The 21,729-nt window shown below is 31.0% G+C and overlaps 1 protein-coding gene across 1 annotated transcript; it reads left to right on the top strand.

Moving 5' to 3' along the window:
* The first annotated feature begins 5,234 nt into the window (after positions 1-5,234).
* LOC126676207 (protein CHROMATIN REMODELING 35-like) lies at positions 5,235-7,097 on the top strand. Its single transcript, XM_050370361.2, has 3 exons — positions 5,235-5,382; positions 6,036-6,352; positions 6,767-7,097. Exons 1-3 carry the CDS (start codon positions 5,346-5,348, stop codon positions 6,917-6,919), a joined length of 507 nt encoding a protein of 168 aa, XP_050226318.1. The 5' UTR covers positions 5,235-5,345; the 3' UTR covers positions 6,920-7,097.
* The last annotated feature ends 14,632 nt before the right edge of the window (positions 7,098-21,729 follow it).

Genomic DNA, 21,729 nt, shown 5'->3' with positions numbered 1-21,729 from the left:
TGGATTATGAGATTATGAATAAATATGATTCGAGTTGATAATTGTGAATCGAGGATTAGGGTTTTGTTCAGGAACCGTATTTGGTCGTACGTATTACATTATTTTATTAATGTTTATTAGTATGTACAAATTCACCAGTTTTAACTGAAGTTTTAAAATTGAACCATTTTTAGGTATTGGTTCACGTCTTTGAAGTTGACTTCCGAATCTTGTTGTTCTCGGAAGGTATTTTGGAATTTTTCTTTTGCATCTAGAAGATCTGCAATGGTGGTGTTAGTAGTCAATCGACTAGACAAATGTATATTTTGAAGGATGACCATCGTTTTGTTTATGTGTAAGATTAACATGTTTATATGATATCGATGATGAGTTTAATACATATATTAAATAATTTTCCATGTTAATTGATAGCAAAGAAAGGTATATGCTAACTGAGTTAGAGAAAAGATATACGCATGAAACGAAAAATCAATGCCATCCATCGATAATTGAGGCATGAGTAGTAAATAAAAATTGAAGTCATACTGCTTTGCATGCATAACATAATAGCGTTTTACGAAACAGGTTTAAGAAATTTTTTATAAATAAGATTATTCGTTATAACATGTTATGCATATGTATATATATGAAATTGAAATATCGTTAGATTTGCTACAAGTTCTGGAGCAAGCACTCCCGTCCCCTAGCGCCGATCGCGACTCATGGATTTGGGTCATGACGGATGGAAGCGAGAAAGCTTACATGGAAAAGTAGAAAAAAAAAATACTTAATTTATTTTTACTTTATTTGTCTTTTCCATGTGGAAGTCATTCAACAACTCACTTGTAGAGTTTGGAGTGCAACTACACACAAGAGATGAACATCCAATTAAGGACTCAGTGTAGTGAAAAAAACTAAGTTTAAGGGCTAGAAAGAGTAAAATAAAAAATAAGGGCGTATTAAACAAAACATGTATAATTTAGGGGCTTTGAAATGGATTAATCCCTAATAAGAATGAGTTTTTTTGCATGATCATATGAAGTTTACGACATAGCTAAAACATCATCTTCTGGAAAAACGAACATGTGATTTGATCCCAAACTATTAATATTTCTTTTCGATGGCACAAAATACGAAAAACAATAACAATCTGGTTATATTCAAAGAAGGTTATGGAGAAAAGTACTATGAACTATTTGGATAAAATTGTAAAACAGGCGGTACAATCTTTCAAATTGAAATTGGATTAACCCATTTTCAAGTCTTAAATTTAATGTTTTTAGTTTATCCGATCGTTAAACTCCCATTTAACTTTATATGGTCTCTGAATTTACGTGTTAGTTTATCTGTCTCCGAACTTCCATTTGATCTTATCTGGTCCATGTACTTTGATTTTTTTGCTTTTCCAGGTCTTAAACGGATGAAACAGGGACTAGATAAATTAAAAAATATAAAATTAAAAGACCAAATAATTCAAATGGAGATTTAAGGACCAGATAAATTAAAAATATAAAAATTCAGAGGTCAGATAAGATCAAATGAAAATTGAAAGACCTAATAAACTACAAACATAAAGTTCAGGGAGCTTAAAATGAATTAGTTCATTGAAATTTGCTTTGAATATGGTTGGATTTTACATGATGCACAAAGTTCTTTAATGGTGACAAAATGCAGAAACTATTACCTAGTTTATCTCAAGTTTCTAACTTCAAGAGAAAGTTAACTTGGCTTAAGCTTCACAATATTTTAAAATGTATAATTGAGCCGGATGCCTTATAGGCAATACAGGTTATGCGAGATGATTTGGAGGATCGTAGCTACTTCGGTTCCATCACAATTAATTGCAAGTCCTTATTTTATATGATTCAAAAAATTACGAAACGTTTGTCGCTTTTGTCAGCTATAGCCAAATTTTTAAATTCAGTATCATTAACCTTTAATATGTTTGTTACCTTTTGTATCCATTTTTTTAATCAAACCAAATTTCTTTCCCACGTCACTGTCAACTCAGCGAATTGCTAACGTGACAACACCTTTATCCAACTAGAACATATGATAATCAAACCAAAATCAAAGTCAATCTTTAACTCAAATCAATTAATTATGTTATTATAAAATTCACATATAATAAAAATATTAATAACTCTTAAATTAACTAATTAAAATTAGTTCAAATTCTAATTAATTTAATTAAATTATTAATTATAATTTTTTAAAATATATATGATAGATAATTAGTTTAAATTTTATTAAAATAAATCAAATAAATCAAAAACCGTCATTTTCATTGATAAAATTAAATTAATAATTTTTTTCGAAATTTCATATTTATTGCGAAATAACATTCATCCCAAAATTTAAAATCCTGCCACTCCGGCTACCGGCCGCTCAATACCAAACATCTGTATAGTGTGTTAGTTATAACCAAACTTTTACAACTCACAGCTGGTTCTTACATATTATGTTGTTTTTACAGCCATTTATAAATCGAACTGATTTTTTGCCAACGTGCCAGCCACGTCAAGCCTAACTCAGCAAAATGACATCGGATCGAATTAAAAAGGTTTCGTTATAACTTACATAACACACAAAAGTTTGAATTTTATTATAATGGCTAATCCCCTGAAAAAACCTCCACCTTTCAGTCCCTTTTCGTTTGCACTCTCACGTTGCAAAATCACCAATTTTACCCAAATTTATACCTTTCGTTTTCAAATTCCACCCTCAATTATTGAAATACACAACTTTTACTTTCAATTACACCCTCAAGCATTAAATTGATCTTTTTTCCAATACTTCATATTTTAATAAATATTCAAAATAATCCCTAATATTATAATTAAAACAAAAAAACCATCTTTCTAAAATTTTAAAAATTAATTTTAAATATTATACAAACCTTTTTATTTAAAACTTGCTGCTTTTGTTTCGAAAATAAATTTAAACTAATTAAATTATATTTTATATCGTTTTTAGTTTAATTTTTTTTATAATTTTTTTTGTCCTCCGGCAAACCGAACCAGCTCTGGAAGACGAACCAGAGCTGGTCGTCTTCCATTGGAGGAAGACAAGCTCGTCTTCCTCCCAAGGAAGACGAGCTGGTCGTCTTCCTAAGGAGGAAGACGAGCTGGTCGTCTTCCTAAGGAGGAAGACGACCAGATCTGGTCGTCTTCCTCCTTAGAAAGACGACCTGGGTCGTCTTCCTTCCATGGAAGACGACCAGATCTGGTCGTCTTCCATGGAAGGAAGACGACCAGCTGCTGGTCGTCTTCCATAGAAGGAAGACAAACCAGCTCGTCTTCCTCCCATGGAAGACGAGGAGGTCGGCTTCCATGGGAGGAAGACGCGGAGGACGACGGCGGCTGACCCGGGGTGGGTCGGAATACGCGGAGGACGACGGCGGCCGACCGAGAGTGGGTCGGAATACACGGATGTAGTATTTTTATTAATTATTTAGTTAATTAAATTAATTTTTTTAATGATACATTAAAAAAAATTAAATTAATTATAATATCAAATAAATTAGAGAGGTCGAATAAAATCGGATTTGAATTTGTACAAAATAATAATATTTATTGAATTCAATAAAATATTATTATTAAGTTTTTTTAATTTGTGAAAAGAATATTCTTTTATTTAAATATAACATTAAGCTCTATTTAGTATATATGCTTAAATATTAAGTATTGATTTGGACCTTTTTCAAGTGAAAAAAGGTTGATTTAATGCTTAAGGGTGGAATTGAAAACGAAAGGTGTGAATTTGGGTAAAATTGGAGATTTTACAACGTCAGGGTGCAAACGAAAAGGGGCTAAAAGATGAAGGTTTTTTCAGAGGATTAGCCTATTGTAATTAGTACTTTTTTAATGCTATTTTTTTATTGTATATTTTCTTTTGTCTTTTGTTTATGAAAAGTTTGTTGTCCTTTTTTATAAAAAAATTGTTATCTTTTTTTATGAAGGGTTTGTTAGATGGTGATTAAATGAGATAATATGGATGTAGTTTATAATATCAAAAATTAGTTTGCGAGTATTGAATAAGTTTAATACAGTAATGCACTTTGTTGACAAAACAATTGATATTTTATTCTTTATTTTTGTAAGTATATCTGCGGATCATACATTGCATGCTAGTGTAAATTGTTTGTTTCATATTAGGTCATCGGATTTTAATTTTTAATTTTTCAAATTTTTATTAATATAACTGTTTTAAATTATATTCAATGAGATTTGTTGAATTAAAAATTAAATTAAATATATCCATTACTGGCTTTACAAGCATGATGATTGTACGAGATCAGCCGAACACAAATATTTATTTCATTTAATGGATTATCATTTAATTTTGGAAAATTTAATTATATATCCAAATTATAGTACATTTATCAATTATATACTGAATAAAAAAACAGCAGTTTAGCTCAATAATTTTATAATTTCAATCAATTATATCCAACCAACTAATATAGAAACGTTTAATCGTAATAAAATATCAAACGTTTGTCATTTATAGTTAAATTTTTAAAAATTGGCAAGATTAGTCTATTTTAGCATATTTATTATTTTTTATAGCATTTTTTCGAATCAAATCGATTTTTTGTCAACATATCTACCACGTTACTGCCAACTTAAAAAATTATCAATGTGCCAACACTCCTAATCTAACCAATTCATATAGCAAACTACATAATAACCCAACCAAAATCACACCAAAATCTTTAAAGATAATGGTTTGAATTGACTTTTTATCGACGATGCTTCTATATTAAATACTCCCTTCGTCCCAATAGAATTGTCCACTTTGCTTTTATCACACAATTTAAGAAAAGTAATTATTGTGTATAGATTTTATAAAATTTTAATTACTTTTCTTATAATACCCCTATTTAATATAGACTCTACTTGCAATTTATTTTCACTTTATTCATTAGTGGATTTTAAATAGGGGTAATATAGGAAAACTTAATGTAAAAGTTAGTTACTTTTTGAAAGTGGACAAGAGTTTTAGGACAAATTTTTTTCTCAAAGTGGACAACTCTACTGAGACGGAGGGAGTATAATCTAGTGTGATTATAAAAATTTAAATCACTATATATTAAAGCAATAATAATAAAAATAACAAATATTATCTATTTAATTTACAAAAAATATCTACTTTTTAAAATATATAATAAAATAATTAAAAAAATATAAAAATTAAACTGATTAATTAATGAAATAATGAATTAACCACTTCAGTGTTATTTCAGTGAGCAGCAATTCTAATTTTTGTCCTTATCAAAACATAACCTTGTCCAAGATTTTTCTTTCTTAATTACATCATAGACTTGTTACTTGCTGTTTGTCTCTGCATTTTGGAGAAACAATATGGACCCAGAAATCAGTTCAGTTCGCGCCAAGTTTGGTACGACCCTTTTTAGTACGGATGCTTTGCATTTGAACAATGATCTTCATTCTTACATTTTTTTTTTAATTTTCTTACAATTTATTTTAGCTATACAAGACCCATTTATCAGATTCTTGTTTTTTTTTTTGCTATCAACTGCTTGAATATGATGATTTTTTTGTACAGGCATGAGGGTTTGTTTTTTTTTCTTTTTCATAGTGTTTTTTGAAGGCACTTTTATGTATTTTTCTTTCAATTGCTTTCTCAAAGTGACAGATTATGGAAAATTGGAGGTTGGTTACTTTTATTTTGGTCAAAAAATTATGAACTTGGCATGAGTAATAATGGAGTAAGTTGCTTCCTTTGAGTTGAGAGTTCTTCCTGAAGCAAACTCGATGCTTTAGACTGCAAATTTGTTTTGATGGAATTAGAGAAATGATTAGTTTTCACATACAAGATACACTAATTAGTAATTACCATCATTAATTCCTTTTGTGTTAGAGAAGTGTTTCGAGTTTCATATTCTTTTGTTGTTCTACCATAATTTTCGACTTCTAGGCGCTAAATCCTCTATTCTGTGTAGTCCGGTGTTCGACATTATCAATTCGGAAAATGATCCTTGGGATAATTTTATATCAGCTGATAGATCTTTGTGACAATGTTTGATGCAGATGAAGAAGATAGTCGATATAAAGGGAATTTGCATCTGTATCGGGTTGATGCTTTAAGTGAAGCTGTGAATGAACTTTCTGTGAAGGAGGAGGATTCTCATTTGTATCCATTTGATGCCTTAAGTGAATCTGTGCACAAACTTTCGATGCAGGAAAGTGCTAATTATGCTGAGTGCAATATCCACATAGATGAAAGTGCGTATGCTGCTTCGGAAAATGATGTTGCAAAAATAGAAGATGATTGTCAAATTGATGCTGAAGATGATGGATTGGCTGATCTGTGGGAGGAGATGGCGTTTGCACTAAATTATTCCAAGGTATTCTCGTCGCACTTTACTGCTTAAACAGTACATATCGATGTTGCACGGAAATTCGTAGAGTCTAAAGTTTCAGCATTTCGTTTCCATTTTCAAAAATACTTCCGAAACTCTGAAATGTTATATTTATAACCTGTTTTTGTAGAAATAGATTGTTTTGCTGTTTTTTCATTTCAACAGTTTCCCGTTTCAGCGTTTTCATTTCCGTTTCCGTGTAACATAGGTAGAGACTAATAGTACATTCTATCCTACATGATTAAACTATAATTTTCCAAATTACTTAAAAGAAATGCTTTGATGGATCAACATAGCTTGTTTTGCAGTTCTAGACATATTAATTTACTATTTTCGGCAAGTACTCCGCCTGTGTTATACTTGATTTTATATTTAGCATCATTATTCTGCTTTGTCTAGGACTCTGCTGCAGATACTGGAAGTGCCATTAATGAAAGCATGGAAGTAGACGAAGAAGAATGTGATCATAGTTTTTTATTAAAAGATGATCTCGGTTATGTCTGTCGCATTTGTGGAATCATTCAGAGAAGTATCGAAAACATATTCGATTAGGTTCGTTCATAAGTTCAGGAGTTCTTGTAAATTTGCTTTATGTTAAGATGATATGTGTAGTTTATGCGAGTATCCTTTTGTGTAGCTACACTAACACTAAGTCAGTCAGGACATCTTTTTGGATGACAAACTATAATTTGGAAGTGCTATTTCAAATTTTCAAGACAGATTAATACTAGCGTTTTCACCCGTGGTTACACAATTTTTTTTATGTCATAAATTTTAGAATACTATTAAAGGCAAAAGGTGCAAAAACCCTCGAAGTTTTTCCAAAAGTATAGGCCGGCCTTTAAACTTTTCTTGGGCACAAATAAGCCCTCCTATTTTTAAATTTGAACAATTAAATTCTCGTTGTTTTAAATCTAGACAAATAAATCCTTCAGATATGGAAGTTAACGGAGTTAGATCTATTAGAAAAAAGTTAGAAAATAATCTCAATATTTTCAATAATTTCCAAATTAAACCCTCTAATATTTTAAATTAGGGACCTAAATATACTTTTGCTAATAATTTTTTTTTTAAAGATCATCTTCTCTGGCGACTAGCTCCACTGTCATCTGCCGGAGGGAGTCAGACGAGACGATGCCCTCTTCATCGCTGGGTCTGTTCACTGAGAACATATTTAGAGCATCTGTTGTCTGAGAATAATCTTGCACTGCTCTCAAAGAACAGATCTGGCGGGTGTGTTCTCTCAGAACAAATCCACAAGTTTGCTCTCTGAGAATGGACTATGGCGGTGGTTTTCGAGAAGGCATCGACAGTGGTTTGTCGTAGGAGGAGGACCGGCGGTAGTTTTTGAAAAAACCCAGCAATTTTCGAAATAGGTTTCAATTAGATTAAATTTGTTTAATTAGATTTTAATTAGTTTAATTAGGTTTATTAATTGGATTTTATTGAATTTTAATTAGTTTTAATTATATTTAATTAAATTTTGATTGATTTAATTGGGTTTTGATTGGTTTAGTTCAGTTTAAATTGATTTTAATTAGGTTTTAATTGATTTTAATAAGAATTTTAATTAATTAGATCTAATTAGAAGAGGAGGTGAAAAGTATTAATTTTTTATAAGTTTAAAATTGGTAAATATTTTTAACATTAAAATTATTGTTGAGCTTTTTTCCTATTCCACGTCAACAAGTTAACGGTAGTTTGCAAAGTCATGGATAGAAGGGCTTTTTTGTTCAATCTAAAAATTAGGAGGGTTATTTGTGGGCTTAATTACTTAAAAAATCCTCACCTTTAATCTTTTCTGACCTAGAAAAATTCTCACATATACTCTTAACGTTGCCTTTATGTTTCACTTCTACCCTCGAGGTATTAAATTTACCTCTTTTTATTTGAAAAAAAGTTTAAAATAGTCCTTCATTTTTAATATATATTCTAATTACACGTCAATGTTATTAATTATACAAAAACACCTTCTTCTTTAATAAAATCAATTAATCATAATGATTTAATTATTCCCGACCTACAACCATACTCCGATTTAAGAACCTGCTATTAAATTTAAAAACTGTAAAAAAAACTCTTTAAACAAAATTAAAGTAATTTAAAAAAAAATATAATTTTTCGCCCGCCGCCACAAGGAGGAACCGTCGTCCTCCTTCGAGGAAGAATGTTTCTCCTTCCATGGAGGAACACGCTGTTCCTCTGAAAGGAGGAACATCCTTCTTTCCATGGAGGAACACGCTGTTCCTCATATGGAGGAACAGCCGCTCCTCCTTCTCCGGCGGCAGACGCTTTGAAAAATCGATTTTTTAAAAAAAATAAGCGTTTTTTTAGATCGGAGTATGATTATAGGTTGTAATAATAAAAAATATTTTATTTATTTTATTTAAATTAAATTAAAATAATAATTAATTTTAGGACTTATTTGAACGTTTTTAAAGATGAAAGATTAGTTTGTATTTTTTTTAATAGAATAGATATGAAATAATCCTTATATTTAGTTGTTCTCAATAAATCATCTTTTTTTTTGAAATTTGGGGTAGATGTGAAACATAAAGACAACATCAAGGGTATATGTAACAATTTTTCTAGGTCATGGTATAAACGAAAAAAAGATTAAAGGTGGGATTTTTTTAAGTAATTAAGCCCTTATTTGTGCCCAAAACTATTTAAGGGCTGATCTGTACTTTTGAAGAAATTTTGAAGGTTTTTTTTACCTTTTACCTATTTTAAATATATTTATATATTTTAATTTAGGCATAAATGCAAAAAAAATCACCAACTTTTGCGTGTTTTTGGTATTTGACACAAACTTTTAATTTTGGCATATAAGTACATGAACTATCAATTTTTTGCATATATGACCAAGTTTCTGTTTTAGAAAAAAACGGTGCCGTTTTAGGTAAAAAAACATTGCCGTTTTAAGTCAAAAACGGTGCCGTTTTAAGTAAAAAACGGTGCCTGTGTTAAATATGCAAAAAATTGATAGTTCATGTATTTATATGTTAAAATTAAATATTCGTGTTAAATACCAAAAACACGCAAAAGTTAGTAATTTTTGGAGCAATTAAGCTTTTAATTTATCTACTATATAATATCACATAAGAGTCTTTACATAAAAAAGTTAATTTTTTTATAGTTAGTATATATTTTAGCTACCTTTAATTATTTTTTAATTTATAATTTTTCATATACTGTTAATTTTCTTTCAAGACGTAGTAAGCATATTGAATCTTTATTTTTCGTTAATTTATGACCATCATTGGTATGCATACCAATGAAAGTTGAAGCTAAAAAAGATCTTCTCAAAAAAGAAAGAAGCTAAAAAATTATTTATATGATTGAGTCGAATTTTATAATCCTCCGTCCCATTTAATAAGTCCTTTTATTAATTGAATCGCCTATTAAAAAAAAAGTAATCTTATTATATTAATTGTGTTTTGGAATTCTAAATATCATCAATTGGGATAATGAAAAAGAATTTTTAAGTGAAGCATAAAAAATAACAAATACGAAAGAAGTATATAATTGAAGCATTTTCATACATGAACAATTTTATTATTTGCCTAATCACTCAAAAACCCTCCATTTTTTTTTTCAATTGCACCATGACGTTAAAAAACTATCTCAAAACCCTCCCACCTTTAAATTTCATTCCAATTGCACCATGACGTTAGAAAACTATCTCAAAACCCTCCCACCTTCAGTTCTTGCATTTGGGTTGGGTTCTCTCCTCTCCCAGCGTCAAGAAAATCTAAAGAACACCATAACCTATTTTCTTTTCAGTTCTTGCTTTTGGGTTATTTCTTATCTTTCCAATCAACAAATTCAGAACAGACATAACTATCAACTGCAACATATATAAAACTATGAATCAGCCACTACAAGTTTTCAAGAAACTAAAAGAAAAACATTCTCAGGAAGACGCAGAATTTTCAAGAATGTTGAATGCATCTATCGGTAGTCATTTTGCAAGTACTAGTAAGGATGTGGATATTGCGTGGGACATGCATCTTAACAGTGAGTTTGATTTTCTATTTCAAAGTTATCAAGAAAACGGTACTAAGAGGACAGTCAAAGGGATTACAGTCAAAGGGATTACAGTCAGACTCCATCACACCGACAACCCGTTTTCGCCGCCCCAGTCCGTCCACACTGCCCCAGTCCGTTCTCACAGTCGCCACTCCAGAAAGTAAAGTCATGGAGAATATGAATAATCGGTCGGTGGTGTTCATCGTGGCCACGTCCATCAGTAGAAGATAATAATTTTATGAAATTATCGTGCATCACAGGATCAAATAGTGAAGTAGCATGTCCTTTACTGCCTGCCATCCACCAACGGGTTTGTTTTTCTAATTTGGTTAATTAATTGTTACATACTGAATTGAAAAGCAAAAAATATATGAAATACTCCATCATAATGTTGCATGTTCCTCACTTTCGACACCGCTGGCTGATCCACTAATTCTTCAAAGGCAATAAGGTATGTTTATGATTGTTATTTGAGAAATATGATTTTCAAAATACCCTTAAAGGGTAAATTTTGATGGAAAAATTGAATGTTATCAAAATTTTCTGGATAAGTGTTAAAATTAAAGTAGTACACACGATTTTTACTTTGCATCAAACAAATCATGTTTAAGTATCTAGAAAAAGGATGACTGAAAATTTAAAACAGCTATTCTTCAATTCAATAAAAAACACTACTGTTTCTTTATTTGATGATTTTAATTTCCAATTTTTAAGTTTTTACATTTTTAAAAATTGACTTTCTCGATCAAACTTATTTTCAAGTCTATATTATTCAATAAATTCAAAAAGAAAAACTGCCCTACTTGACACATACATAAACAAAAGAAGAACAGAATAGTGGTTGTTCAATCGTGAAAGAATTAAGTTCTTCATACTTTCAAGTTTGGTTCAAATTTAATACCAAGTAAGTTTTTGCTCTATTCGACAAAAGGTACTTGCCTCTTCTTTATTTTTTATAATAATTATGTTGCTTTTCATGATTTTTCATTTAATTATCTGTTTTTTTCTTTAATAAACCAAATCAAAGTGAATCATAAGTACAAAAGATTTTATTTCTTTGATTTATAATTTCACTCTTAAACACACAATGACGGCAGTTTCTAATGGTGGCAGTTTTTTTTGTTTTTAAAAAAATCTGAAAATTATCAAATTGTTCATATATTTTTTAAAAATATTTGTATACTTATATATTATTTTTTACTCTATTTAGATTTTATTAATTATACATAAAATTTGTCATATCAATTTGTGAAGTTAAAGTACTCATTATGAGGTTAAAGTACTCCTTGTGAGGTTTAAGTACTCCTTGTGAGGTTTCATACTCCTTGTGAGGATATTTTACTCCGTGTGAGGTTAAAGTACGTTGATGAAGGCCTCTACTGCAATGTTCAAGATAAGTTCTGATGCAATTATAATATAGTAACACTTATTGGTATGATTTGTATGAAAATTTTGAGTTTTATCACTTATTGTAGTTTTTATTGTCTTTCAGGAATAATATCACCCGAAGTTGCGAAGACACTGGAATAAGTCGAGAAAGATATTCCATCAATAATAGAAGTCATAATTTTATACCGTTCGCTTACTTTGCATATGTTAAGCGAATGTGTACTTGGATGGCCCATGAAGTGGCTAAAAAGTCCTTAAAGCCTCCTTTTTAGGAGTTATTATTGTAATATTTGTTATCTAGTTCTCACAAACATTATGTACTTCTATTTACCGAAATTAATACAATTGCTGCTTTGCCAAAAAAAAAATTGCACCCTGACGTAAAAAAATCCTCTCAAAATCTCCCCACCTTTAGATTTTTTTTCAATTGTACCCTAAATTAAAAAAATTATAGTTTTGATTTTAAAAAATTACGGGATATAATTTTAGAAAGAATGATTTTTTACATTATTAATAATATTAGTGTTTAATTAGAATATAAATTTAAAATAAAAGATTATTTTAAAAAAAGATTCATGTGAAAAGAGGTAAATTTAATATTTTGGGGTACAATTGAAAAAGAATCTAAAGGTAAAGGGGTTTTGAGAGGATTTTTCTACATTAAGGTGCAACTGAAAATAAAATTAAAGATAGGGGCTTTTAAGTGATTAACCCTTATTTGATTATCATGCAATTCCAATGTCATACAAAATAATTTTTAAATGAGATTGTATTTACATAAAAAATATGTGACAATACGTAGTTTGATGAGATTAAAATTAACTAAATATTTTACGACATGATTTTGTGATGTTTTTTATTTACAAGTAATATATATAAAATGTATATTTAGTAGGGATAAACTATAGTATTTTATGTAGTTTGCTAACAAACATATTATGAAATATTGGAGAAAACTATTTTAATATCAGTGTTTATAAACAAGTCGACTATAAAATTCAAAGTTATTATAACATAATAAACTATTATGTTTGGAAAAGACATTTAGCGTAGAATAGACAAACTTCATTTAAAATGTTTATCAACTTTTGATTTATAGGATACTGTATTATCTATAAATTATATAACAGAGAGAACCAACGGAGTACTCTCATTCAATCTCACCAAATAGAGCATTTTTATTAATTTCCGTCTTTTTTAAACTATTTATTTTAATTTAATTATTTTTATTAAATTTTTATCATGATTTTCTCTACAAATTTTATCAGTTACCAAAATTTTTAGTTACCTTATTATTTAGAAGTTAAACTTCCTAATTTACATCAAATTTCTAAAACCAAGGAAAAGATAAAACCTGAAACTATTTAATTGTTAAATTTAAAATTATATTTCCTCTAGAATTAACAAGTTAAGAAAAAGAGATTCACGTGCAATTCTATATGAATATGCTAAAGGTACAATCAAATTCATATTTTCCTTATCATTTTTTAGCTTCTGTTGATTATATATTAAACAATATTTGTTTTGAATTTTTAGATTAATCACGTGGAAACTAAATCGTAGTTTATGTTGTAGTATTTGAAAGAATGAACAGTGTGTTTTTGCTTTGAGACGTGAAATGTTTCACTGACCTAAAATATATTTTGCAGTATTTGCGTATACTACAGGATACAACTATTTCAAAATAGGATCAGAAGTAGCAGTGAATAAAATATTTGATACGATTTTCGTATCCCACTAATCCAGCCATGATCTCATTTTAATTTTAAATTCGTAATCAGCAAGTAAATGAATGAGGACGCAAAAAAGGTTAAGTTAAACATAACCGAAATCAGTGAGTGGAGGATCCTTAATTAAAAACATGGTTAAGTAAATAAAAACGTTTTAATTAAACTCAGTCAAGATTTGTTCCAGATTTTTAGGCTTCAAGCAAAAATAATTTAACATATGCTAAAACAGGACCTTCTCATATAAGGCTTTAATTATTAAATAATAAATAAAATTATAACGGGCTGCAAAAAGTTTAGTCAAGTCTCGGACAAGCCCACTTGACTCTCATCCCGAACTCCAACCCTCAAGCCTACTCCGGAGGGGGGGGGCGCGAGCCCATTGCTTCCCCCCTCAACACACTTATGAGCCTATATTGCATAAACCCTTATAAACTCAATATTGAAACTCTACACTTCCCATGTGGGATTTATGTTGTTTTGAAATAACACAAAATGACAAATTAAGAAAAGGACAAAATTAAAACAATTTTTCACAACAATCCCCCACTTATTTCAAAACAGAAAAACACTTGCTGGATTAGTTTCTCTTATAAATATAAATGCATCAGTTTCGGTGTCTTTTGGACTATGAACCAAAACCTGAAAAGAAGAGGTATAACTCACGGTAAGCTTGGTGAAGTTTTAAACTTCTATGAACCAAGAATTCCATTTGTAAGGTATAATTCTCATCCCTCACATCATACTTTCACAAACTGCTACTCAACGCGGTTGTGCGCATTTAGGCCGTGCGCGTACCTGTTTATTCATGAGTGCTCTAACGACTTAGCCACAAGTCATATAGGAGCGGCCCCACTCCACACTCATATAGGTGATTTCATCAAGTTTATATAGCAACTAAATATAAACTATCCTTAAGGACTATGAAATCACTAAGAGTTATAAACTCAACCTCACAATAGTTGCTTCTAGCACAACTCACACCATAGGAATGAGCTAAATAAAAATTTAGTACTAGCAGGACGAACACATGACTTGTTATTACCCGTATGAACCAAATTCATGGGATCTCCAATCACAGAGGTCGGGTTACCATCACGGTTAATACTCAAATTGGCACAAGTCCCATTCCCCTCGATGTTTCAAGGATCATTTTCCTTCCCAAAGGTTTAGTCAGAGGATCGGCCAAATTCAGCTCTGACTTCACATAGTCAATGGAGATAATTCCATCCTTTTGCAATTGCTTTACCACATCATGTCTTAGACGTAAATGTCTATTTTTACCATTATAAGCCTTATTCTTAGCAATGGCTATTGCCGCTTGGCAATCACAATGCATAGACACTGAAGGAGTTGGTTTTATTCCCAAAGGAATACTGACTAAGAAGTTTTTCAACCACTCAGCCTCATTGCCAGCTAATTCCAGAGCTATAAACTCGGACTCCATAGTAGATTTGGCAATTAACGTTTGCTTAGATGATCTCCAAGCAATCGCACCTCCTCCAAGTGTAAACACATAACCACTAGTGGATTTTGTCTCATCTGAATCTGAAATCCAGTTAGCATCACTGTACCCTTCAAGTACAGCGGGAAATCCACTATATAGGATACCATAACTCATGGTTCCTCTCAAATATTTCATTAGTCTGACAATGCCATTCCAATGATCACGATTAAGATTATGAGTATATCTACTCAATCTGCACACAGCATATGCTATGTCAGGTCGAGAGAAATTCATCAGATGCATCAGACTCCCAATAACCTGAGCATACTCAGTTTGAGCTACAGGATCTCCTCTATTCTTCATTAACTTAGTGTTAGCATCATAAGGAGTACTCACAGGTGTAACATCAAAATGTCCAAACTTCTTAAGAAGTTTCTCAACATAATGCTCTTGTGATAGTATTATACTATCACCCTTCCTTATGATTTTAACACCCAAAATTACATTTGCTTCACCCATATCTTTCATATCAAATTGAGAAGCAAGAAAAGCCTTTGTTTCATGTACTATACTAAGACAAGTACCAAAGATAAGCATGTCATCCACATACAAACAAATAATGACAGACTCACCTTCAAGCACTTTAGTATAAACACATTTATCAGCATCAGTAGAGGAAAATCCATCACTAATCAGAACTTGGTCAAATTTCTCATGCCATTGTTTAGGAGCTTGTTTCAAACCATATAATGATTTTAAAAGTTTACAAACTTTGTTCTTTTGATTTGAAACAACACAACCCTCGGGTTGAGTCATATAAATTTTTTCTTCTAATTCGCCATTTAAAAACGCAGTTTTAACATCCATTTGATGAATAAAAAGTTTATGAATTGAAGTTAAGGCAATTAAAACTCTAATTGAAGCAATTCTAGTTACAGGGGCAAAAGTGTCAAAATAATCAATATTTGGTTTTTGAGAAAAACCTTTCGCAACCAATCTAGTTTTATATTTTTCAATTGAACCATCAGGATTCATTTTTCTTTTGAAAATCCATTTACAGCCAATGGGTTTTGCGCCAGGAGGCAAATCAACTAAAACCCAAGTATTATTTTGATTAATTGAATCAATTTCAGTTTTAATGGCTTCTTTCCAAAAAACAGACTCAGAAGAAGAAACAGCTTCATTAAAATTTAAAGGTTCATTATCAACCAAATATGTATAAAAATCATTTCCAAAGGAATTTTCAATTCTTTGTCTTTTGCTCCGTCTCAACTCCTCAGTAGAGTTCACTGTTATATTTTCAGTTTCATTTTCATTAACAGTGGGCATATGAGAAATTGACTCAGTTTTTAGTGGATACACATTCTCAAAGAATTCAGCATTCTTAGTTTCAACAATTGTATTGCAATCAAGTACATCACTTTTCAATACAAGGAACCTATAAGCAGCACTATGTTCAGCATATCCAATAAACAGGCAATCAGAGGTTTTAGAACCTATTTTCCTTTTCTTAGGGTCAGGTAACATTACTTTAGCTAGACACCCCCACACTTTTAAATATTTCAGGCTAGGTCTATAACCTTTCCATAGTTCATAAGGTGTTTTTCCAGTTTTCTTATAAGGTATTCTATTCTGTAAAGGACAAGCATACAGTATAGCTTCACCCCATAAGTTATCACTAGCAGAAGAACTAAGGGTTAATTACATATAAAATCACCACCTTTACACGAAATTGCAAAAATAACACGACCTTTAAAACGTGGCAATCCAGGGCACCACCTTTCATTTCTTTTCAAAAACAACATGAGCACATTTTTAGTGGCGTTTTTGCTGACGTGGCATGACACGTGGCACTCTCATCGGATGTCCAAGTCAGCAAAATTTTATCTAAAAATGTGGCCATGTTGTTTTTGAAAAGAAATGAAAGGTGATGCCCTGAATTGACACGTTTTAAAGGTCGTGTTATTTTTGCAATTTCGTGTAAAGGTGGTGATTTTATATGTAATTAACCCAAGAACTAACTAGTAATGCATTCATCATTTCTTTTAAGGTTCTATTTTTTCTTTCTGCTACGCCATTAGATTCAGGTGAATATGGAGGAGTTACTTCATGTATTATTCCTTCTTTTTCACAATATTCATTAAATGCTATATATTCACCACCTCTATCTGATCTAATTCTTTTAATCTTTCTATTAAGTTGGTTTTCTACTTCAGCTTTATAAATTAGGAACATATCAAATGCTTCATCTTTATTTCTTAATAAATAAACTCTAGCATATCTAGAACAATCATCTATAAATGTCACATAATATTTTTTACCACCTCTAGTCATGGTTTGTTTTAGGTATCCTAAATCTGTATGAATTAAACTAAGTAATTCAGATTCTCTAACTACAGAATGGCACGTTTTCTTAGTCGATTTAGTTTCAGCACATATTTGACATTTATCTATGTTCGTTTTATTTAGTCCAATTATTATACCAAGTGTTTGCATTTTCTTAATATAGCTAGCATTCACATGTCCCAATCTAGCATGCCATAAATCAATAGAGTCAATCAAGTAAATAGAAGTAGATGCATTTTTCATTATTTCAGCAACATTCAATACAAACAGACCCTGATTACAATAACCCCTGCCTATAAAGACATTATTCCTTGTCATTACAATCTGATCTGATTCAAATGACACCTTAACTCCACCCTTACCCATTAGTGCAACAGACAACAAATTAGCCCTAATATTTAGTACATGAAGTACTTCATTCAGAGCCAGTGTCTTTCCTGATGTGAGCTTGAGAAGAACCTTTCCTTTTCCAAGAACAGGAGCTGTTCGGGAATCACCAAGGAACACACATTCTTCTCCATCCCCTACTGGTGTATAGGAGGTAAAAGCATCTCTGCTTGCACAGATATGCGTGGTAGCACCAGAGTCTACCACCCAGTTTCTCGCATCAGCAACCAAATTCACTTCAGAAATGACAACAGCAATAATATCATCTCCTTCGACCAAATTCGCATTTGGCTTAGGAGGATTGCCATTTCTGAGTCTCTTTCTGCATTGAGCTGCAAAGTGACCTGGTTTTCCACACACAAAACAAGTACTCTTTTTCTTGAAAACAGTGGAGTTAGCTATCTTGGGTTTGTAATCAGTATTAACAACTACATAGGGTTTCTGATCATACCTCTTGAAGTTCCCTTTGTTTTGCACCAGATTAGCCCTTGCATTCAGCGCTTTGTTTCGGGCAGCCTTGATTTCCTTTCGGTTCGTCTCCTCAATGATGATGTGTGTGATCAGTTCCTGCAAGTTCAATTGTTTATGTTTGTGTTTCAGATTCTGTTTGTAGTCATTCCATGATTGAGGCAGTTTCTCAATCAGGATTCCAGCAATGAATTCCTCTGGCAGTGTGATTGATTCGCCCTTAAGATCTTCGAGCAGTTTGTGGTACTCGTTAATCTGAGCGATCATGTCCTTGTCCTCTGCCATCTCCCATTTGTAAAATTTGCCAATCACGAACTTTTGCTTTCCAGCATCCTCGGCAGTGTACTTGCTCGCCATTGATTTCCATATCTGTCTAGCTTCCTTGTACGCACAGTAAACGTCAAAAAGCTCATTAGATAAAGTACTAATTATGGTATGCCTGCAAACCTTATTGGCATATAGCCATGATTCGGACTCCTTGACAGCAGCTGGAAGAGGTTTTGCCTCGGTTAATGCAGAGGCAACACCATGCATGTCGAGAATAGTAAAGATCCGCTCCTGCCATCGCCGAAAGTTTTCACCGTCAAAGACTTGTATCTTTGAGATGTCTGGAAAGGGTTTGGCGTATGGAACAATAGCCATCAAGGTTGGCGGAGCAACAGCAGTAGGAAGCGTAACCGTAGGTGGAGCGTCAGATTTCTCAGTATCAGTAACACCCATGTTCGTATTTTCAGTAGATATAATATACTTTAGATTGTTGTAGTATTTGAAAGAATGAACAGAGTGTTTTTGCTTTGAGGCGTGAAATGTTTCACTGACCTAAAGTATATTTCGCAGTATTTGCGTATACCCTAGGATACAACTAAGCCATCTATTTATTTCAAAATAGGTTCAGAAGTAGCAGTGAATAAAATATTTGATACGATTTTCGTATCCCACTAATCCAGCCATGATCTCATTTCAATTTTAAATTCGTAATCAGCAAGTAAATGAATGAGGACGCAAAAGAGGTTAAGTTAAACATAACCGAAATCAGTGAGCGGAGGATCCTTAATTAAAAACATGGTTAAGTAAATAAAAACATTTTAATTAAACTCAGTCAAGATTTGTTCCAGATTTTTAGGCTTCAAGCAAAAATAATTTAACATATGCTAAAACATGACCTTCTCATATAAGGCTTTAATTATTAAATAATAAATAAAATTATAACGGGCTGCAAAAAAGTTTAGTCAAGTCTCGGACAAGCCCACTTGACTCTCATCCCGAACTCCAACCCTCAAGCCTACTCCGGAGAGGGGGGGGGGGGTGCGAGCCCATTGCTTCCCCTCTCAATACACTTATGAGCCTATATTGCATAAACCCTTATAAACTCAATATTGAAGCTCTACACTTCCCATGTGAGATTGATGTTGTTTTGAAATAACACAAAATGACAAATTAAGAAAAGGACAAAATTAAAACAATTTTTCACAACAGTTTATTTGCCCTTTACATGGTAATGAATGTCCAACGATTTATTCTTTGTACTTGCAATTTATTTATTTATTTGAATTTTTTTTTACTCAGTTAGGCACCTATAAATAGTATTAAACAGTTAAATACTCTTTTTTCCCCTAACTCAAGTTTATAACATACAAGCTACAGTCTCATTTTTTAATTGAAACTCTGATATCCGAGTCATAAAAAGACATTCTTATTGAATATTTGGGCTTCTATCCGAGTAAAAATTATAAAAATAGTGTTGTCGGTTACTCAAATATTGATTCAGATATTATAAGATAGATGTATAAGTCGATATATAAGGATCCAATGACGGATCGAGCGAGTAAATTGATTAAGATCGATATCGTACTAAAAGTAAAGAGATGTAGTACGAATTATAGAAGGATGTCGAACAGGGAATATTAATTATATTTTCTTTTAAATTCAACCATTAATTTTTTTAAAAGGGTAAAAAGGAATTAAAGTAACAAAAATTATTAAAAAATTAAAAGAGACTTTTTAAATAAGTTATTATAAAAATGACAATGATTTTTTTAAAATAAGACATATGATGTATCATCTTTGAAATTCTTTTGAGAAATAGCTATATATAAAAATTACAAAATTAAATATGATATGTAAATTATTTATAATTGTGAAGAAGAAAAAATCTAATCACTTACATTTTTTAGGACATTCGATCTTGGTGCTGCAACCAAAATTTAGAACATCTAAAAATTTCAAATCTCTAGGTTTTTTTATATAAATTCATATGCAGTGTTTAAAAAAGACAATATAAAATAATACTATAATGTAAAAACAATATCTTCTACATTATTATCGAAAATTTATCAATATTTTTCTCATAAAATAAGTATTCTAAAACTCTTATAATAAGCAAAACAATAATTTGACTATAAAACACATGGTATATGCTCTCTCTTTTGAGAAACCTCTCAAACCCTAATAAGTTTTTCTTTTTTGTTCATTTGGGAGGTGGTTTTTGGCCATTCTTGGCCAAAAATCATCTCCCCAATCTCTTAAATTCAGTTTTTTTAGCCTTTTTTTATAGTTTTTGTCTTTAATTTTGAATAAAGTTTCTTTCTTGGCCAATTTTGGTCTAGATTTAGAAATTATTTTCTACCTTAGTATCTTAATTTTATTAGATCTGTTCTAATCAAAATTAAGAATAGTTTTTTTGATCGTTGGAGATGAAATTGTTTTTTGCGATGCAAGCGATTTGGATCTCTAAAACAATTAGAGCCACCATCTTACGACGGATTTCACCAAATATCGGTATATTTTTCGTTGGTATAGATGATGTCTTTAATGTTCAAGAGAAAAGATTTGTCACAAAAGATGTGATTAGGGACTTTAACGATGAAGTTATAGCTGCTAGCTGTAGCAGTCGTGCGATTAAAGTTAGTATTATCATGGCAAACGAAGTTAATCTAATTCCCTTTATTTCAAAGGTTGTAATGGATGCCTTCAACAACAACTCTTTGCTTTGTAATATTATCAGTTTGATAGCACATGACTACTTTAGCTTAATTGAGATGCATATATGTTGTTTTAATTACGATAGAAAATCTCATGTGGTAGCATATGACTATTTTAGTTTATCTAATTGGTTGGGGCATGTCCCTCCGATTATCAAATTCTATGTACTGGCTGATCAATCAGCTTTTGATTAATAGAACTTTTTATTTCAAAAAAAACATGGTATATGTTCAAATTAATGAAAAGTTGGTCATTTTGTTAATTAATCCCTCCTAAAAACTACAAAAAAGATAAATAAAGTAAATACCAAAAGAAATAAAAGGCCATTTGATTCGTCAAAAAATAAGGAAGAATAAAAATGGTTGATTCTCATTATTAGTGTTTATTTTCTCAAAACTGACTAGGTAATGGAAAAATAATTACCCCTTCGATCCATCCTCCCGCTGAATGAAATTTTCATTTTCATAAATCAAAATTTAACTATTAAAAAATTTCACAAATTTATTTGAATTTTTTTAAAAAAAATATGACTAAAAAAATTATTTCAAAATTATCTTTTTCAAAATTATTTTAAATAAATAAAA

The sequence above is a fragment of the Mercurialis annua genome, linkage group LG4, assembly GCF_937616625.2.
Source record: "Mercurialis annua linkage group LG4, ddMerAnnu1.2, whole genome shotgun sequence".
In the NCBI taxonomy this organism is placed as follows: domain Eukaryota; kingdom Viridiplantae; phylum Streptophyta; class Magnoliopsida; order Malpighiales; family Euphorbiaceae; genus Mercurialis; species Mercurialis annua.
This window is presented reverse-complemented; position numbering and strand designations above follow the sequence as displayed.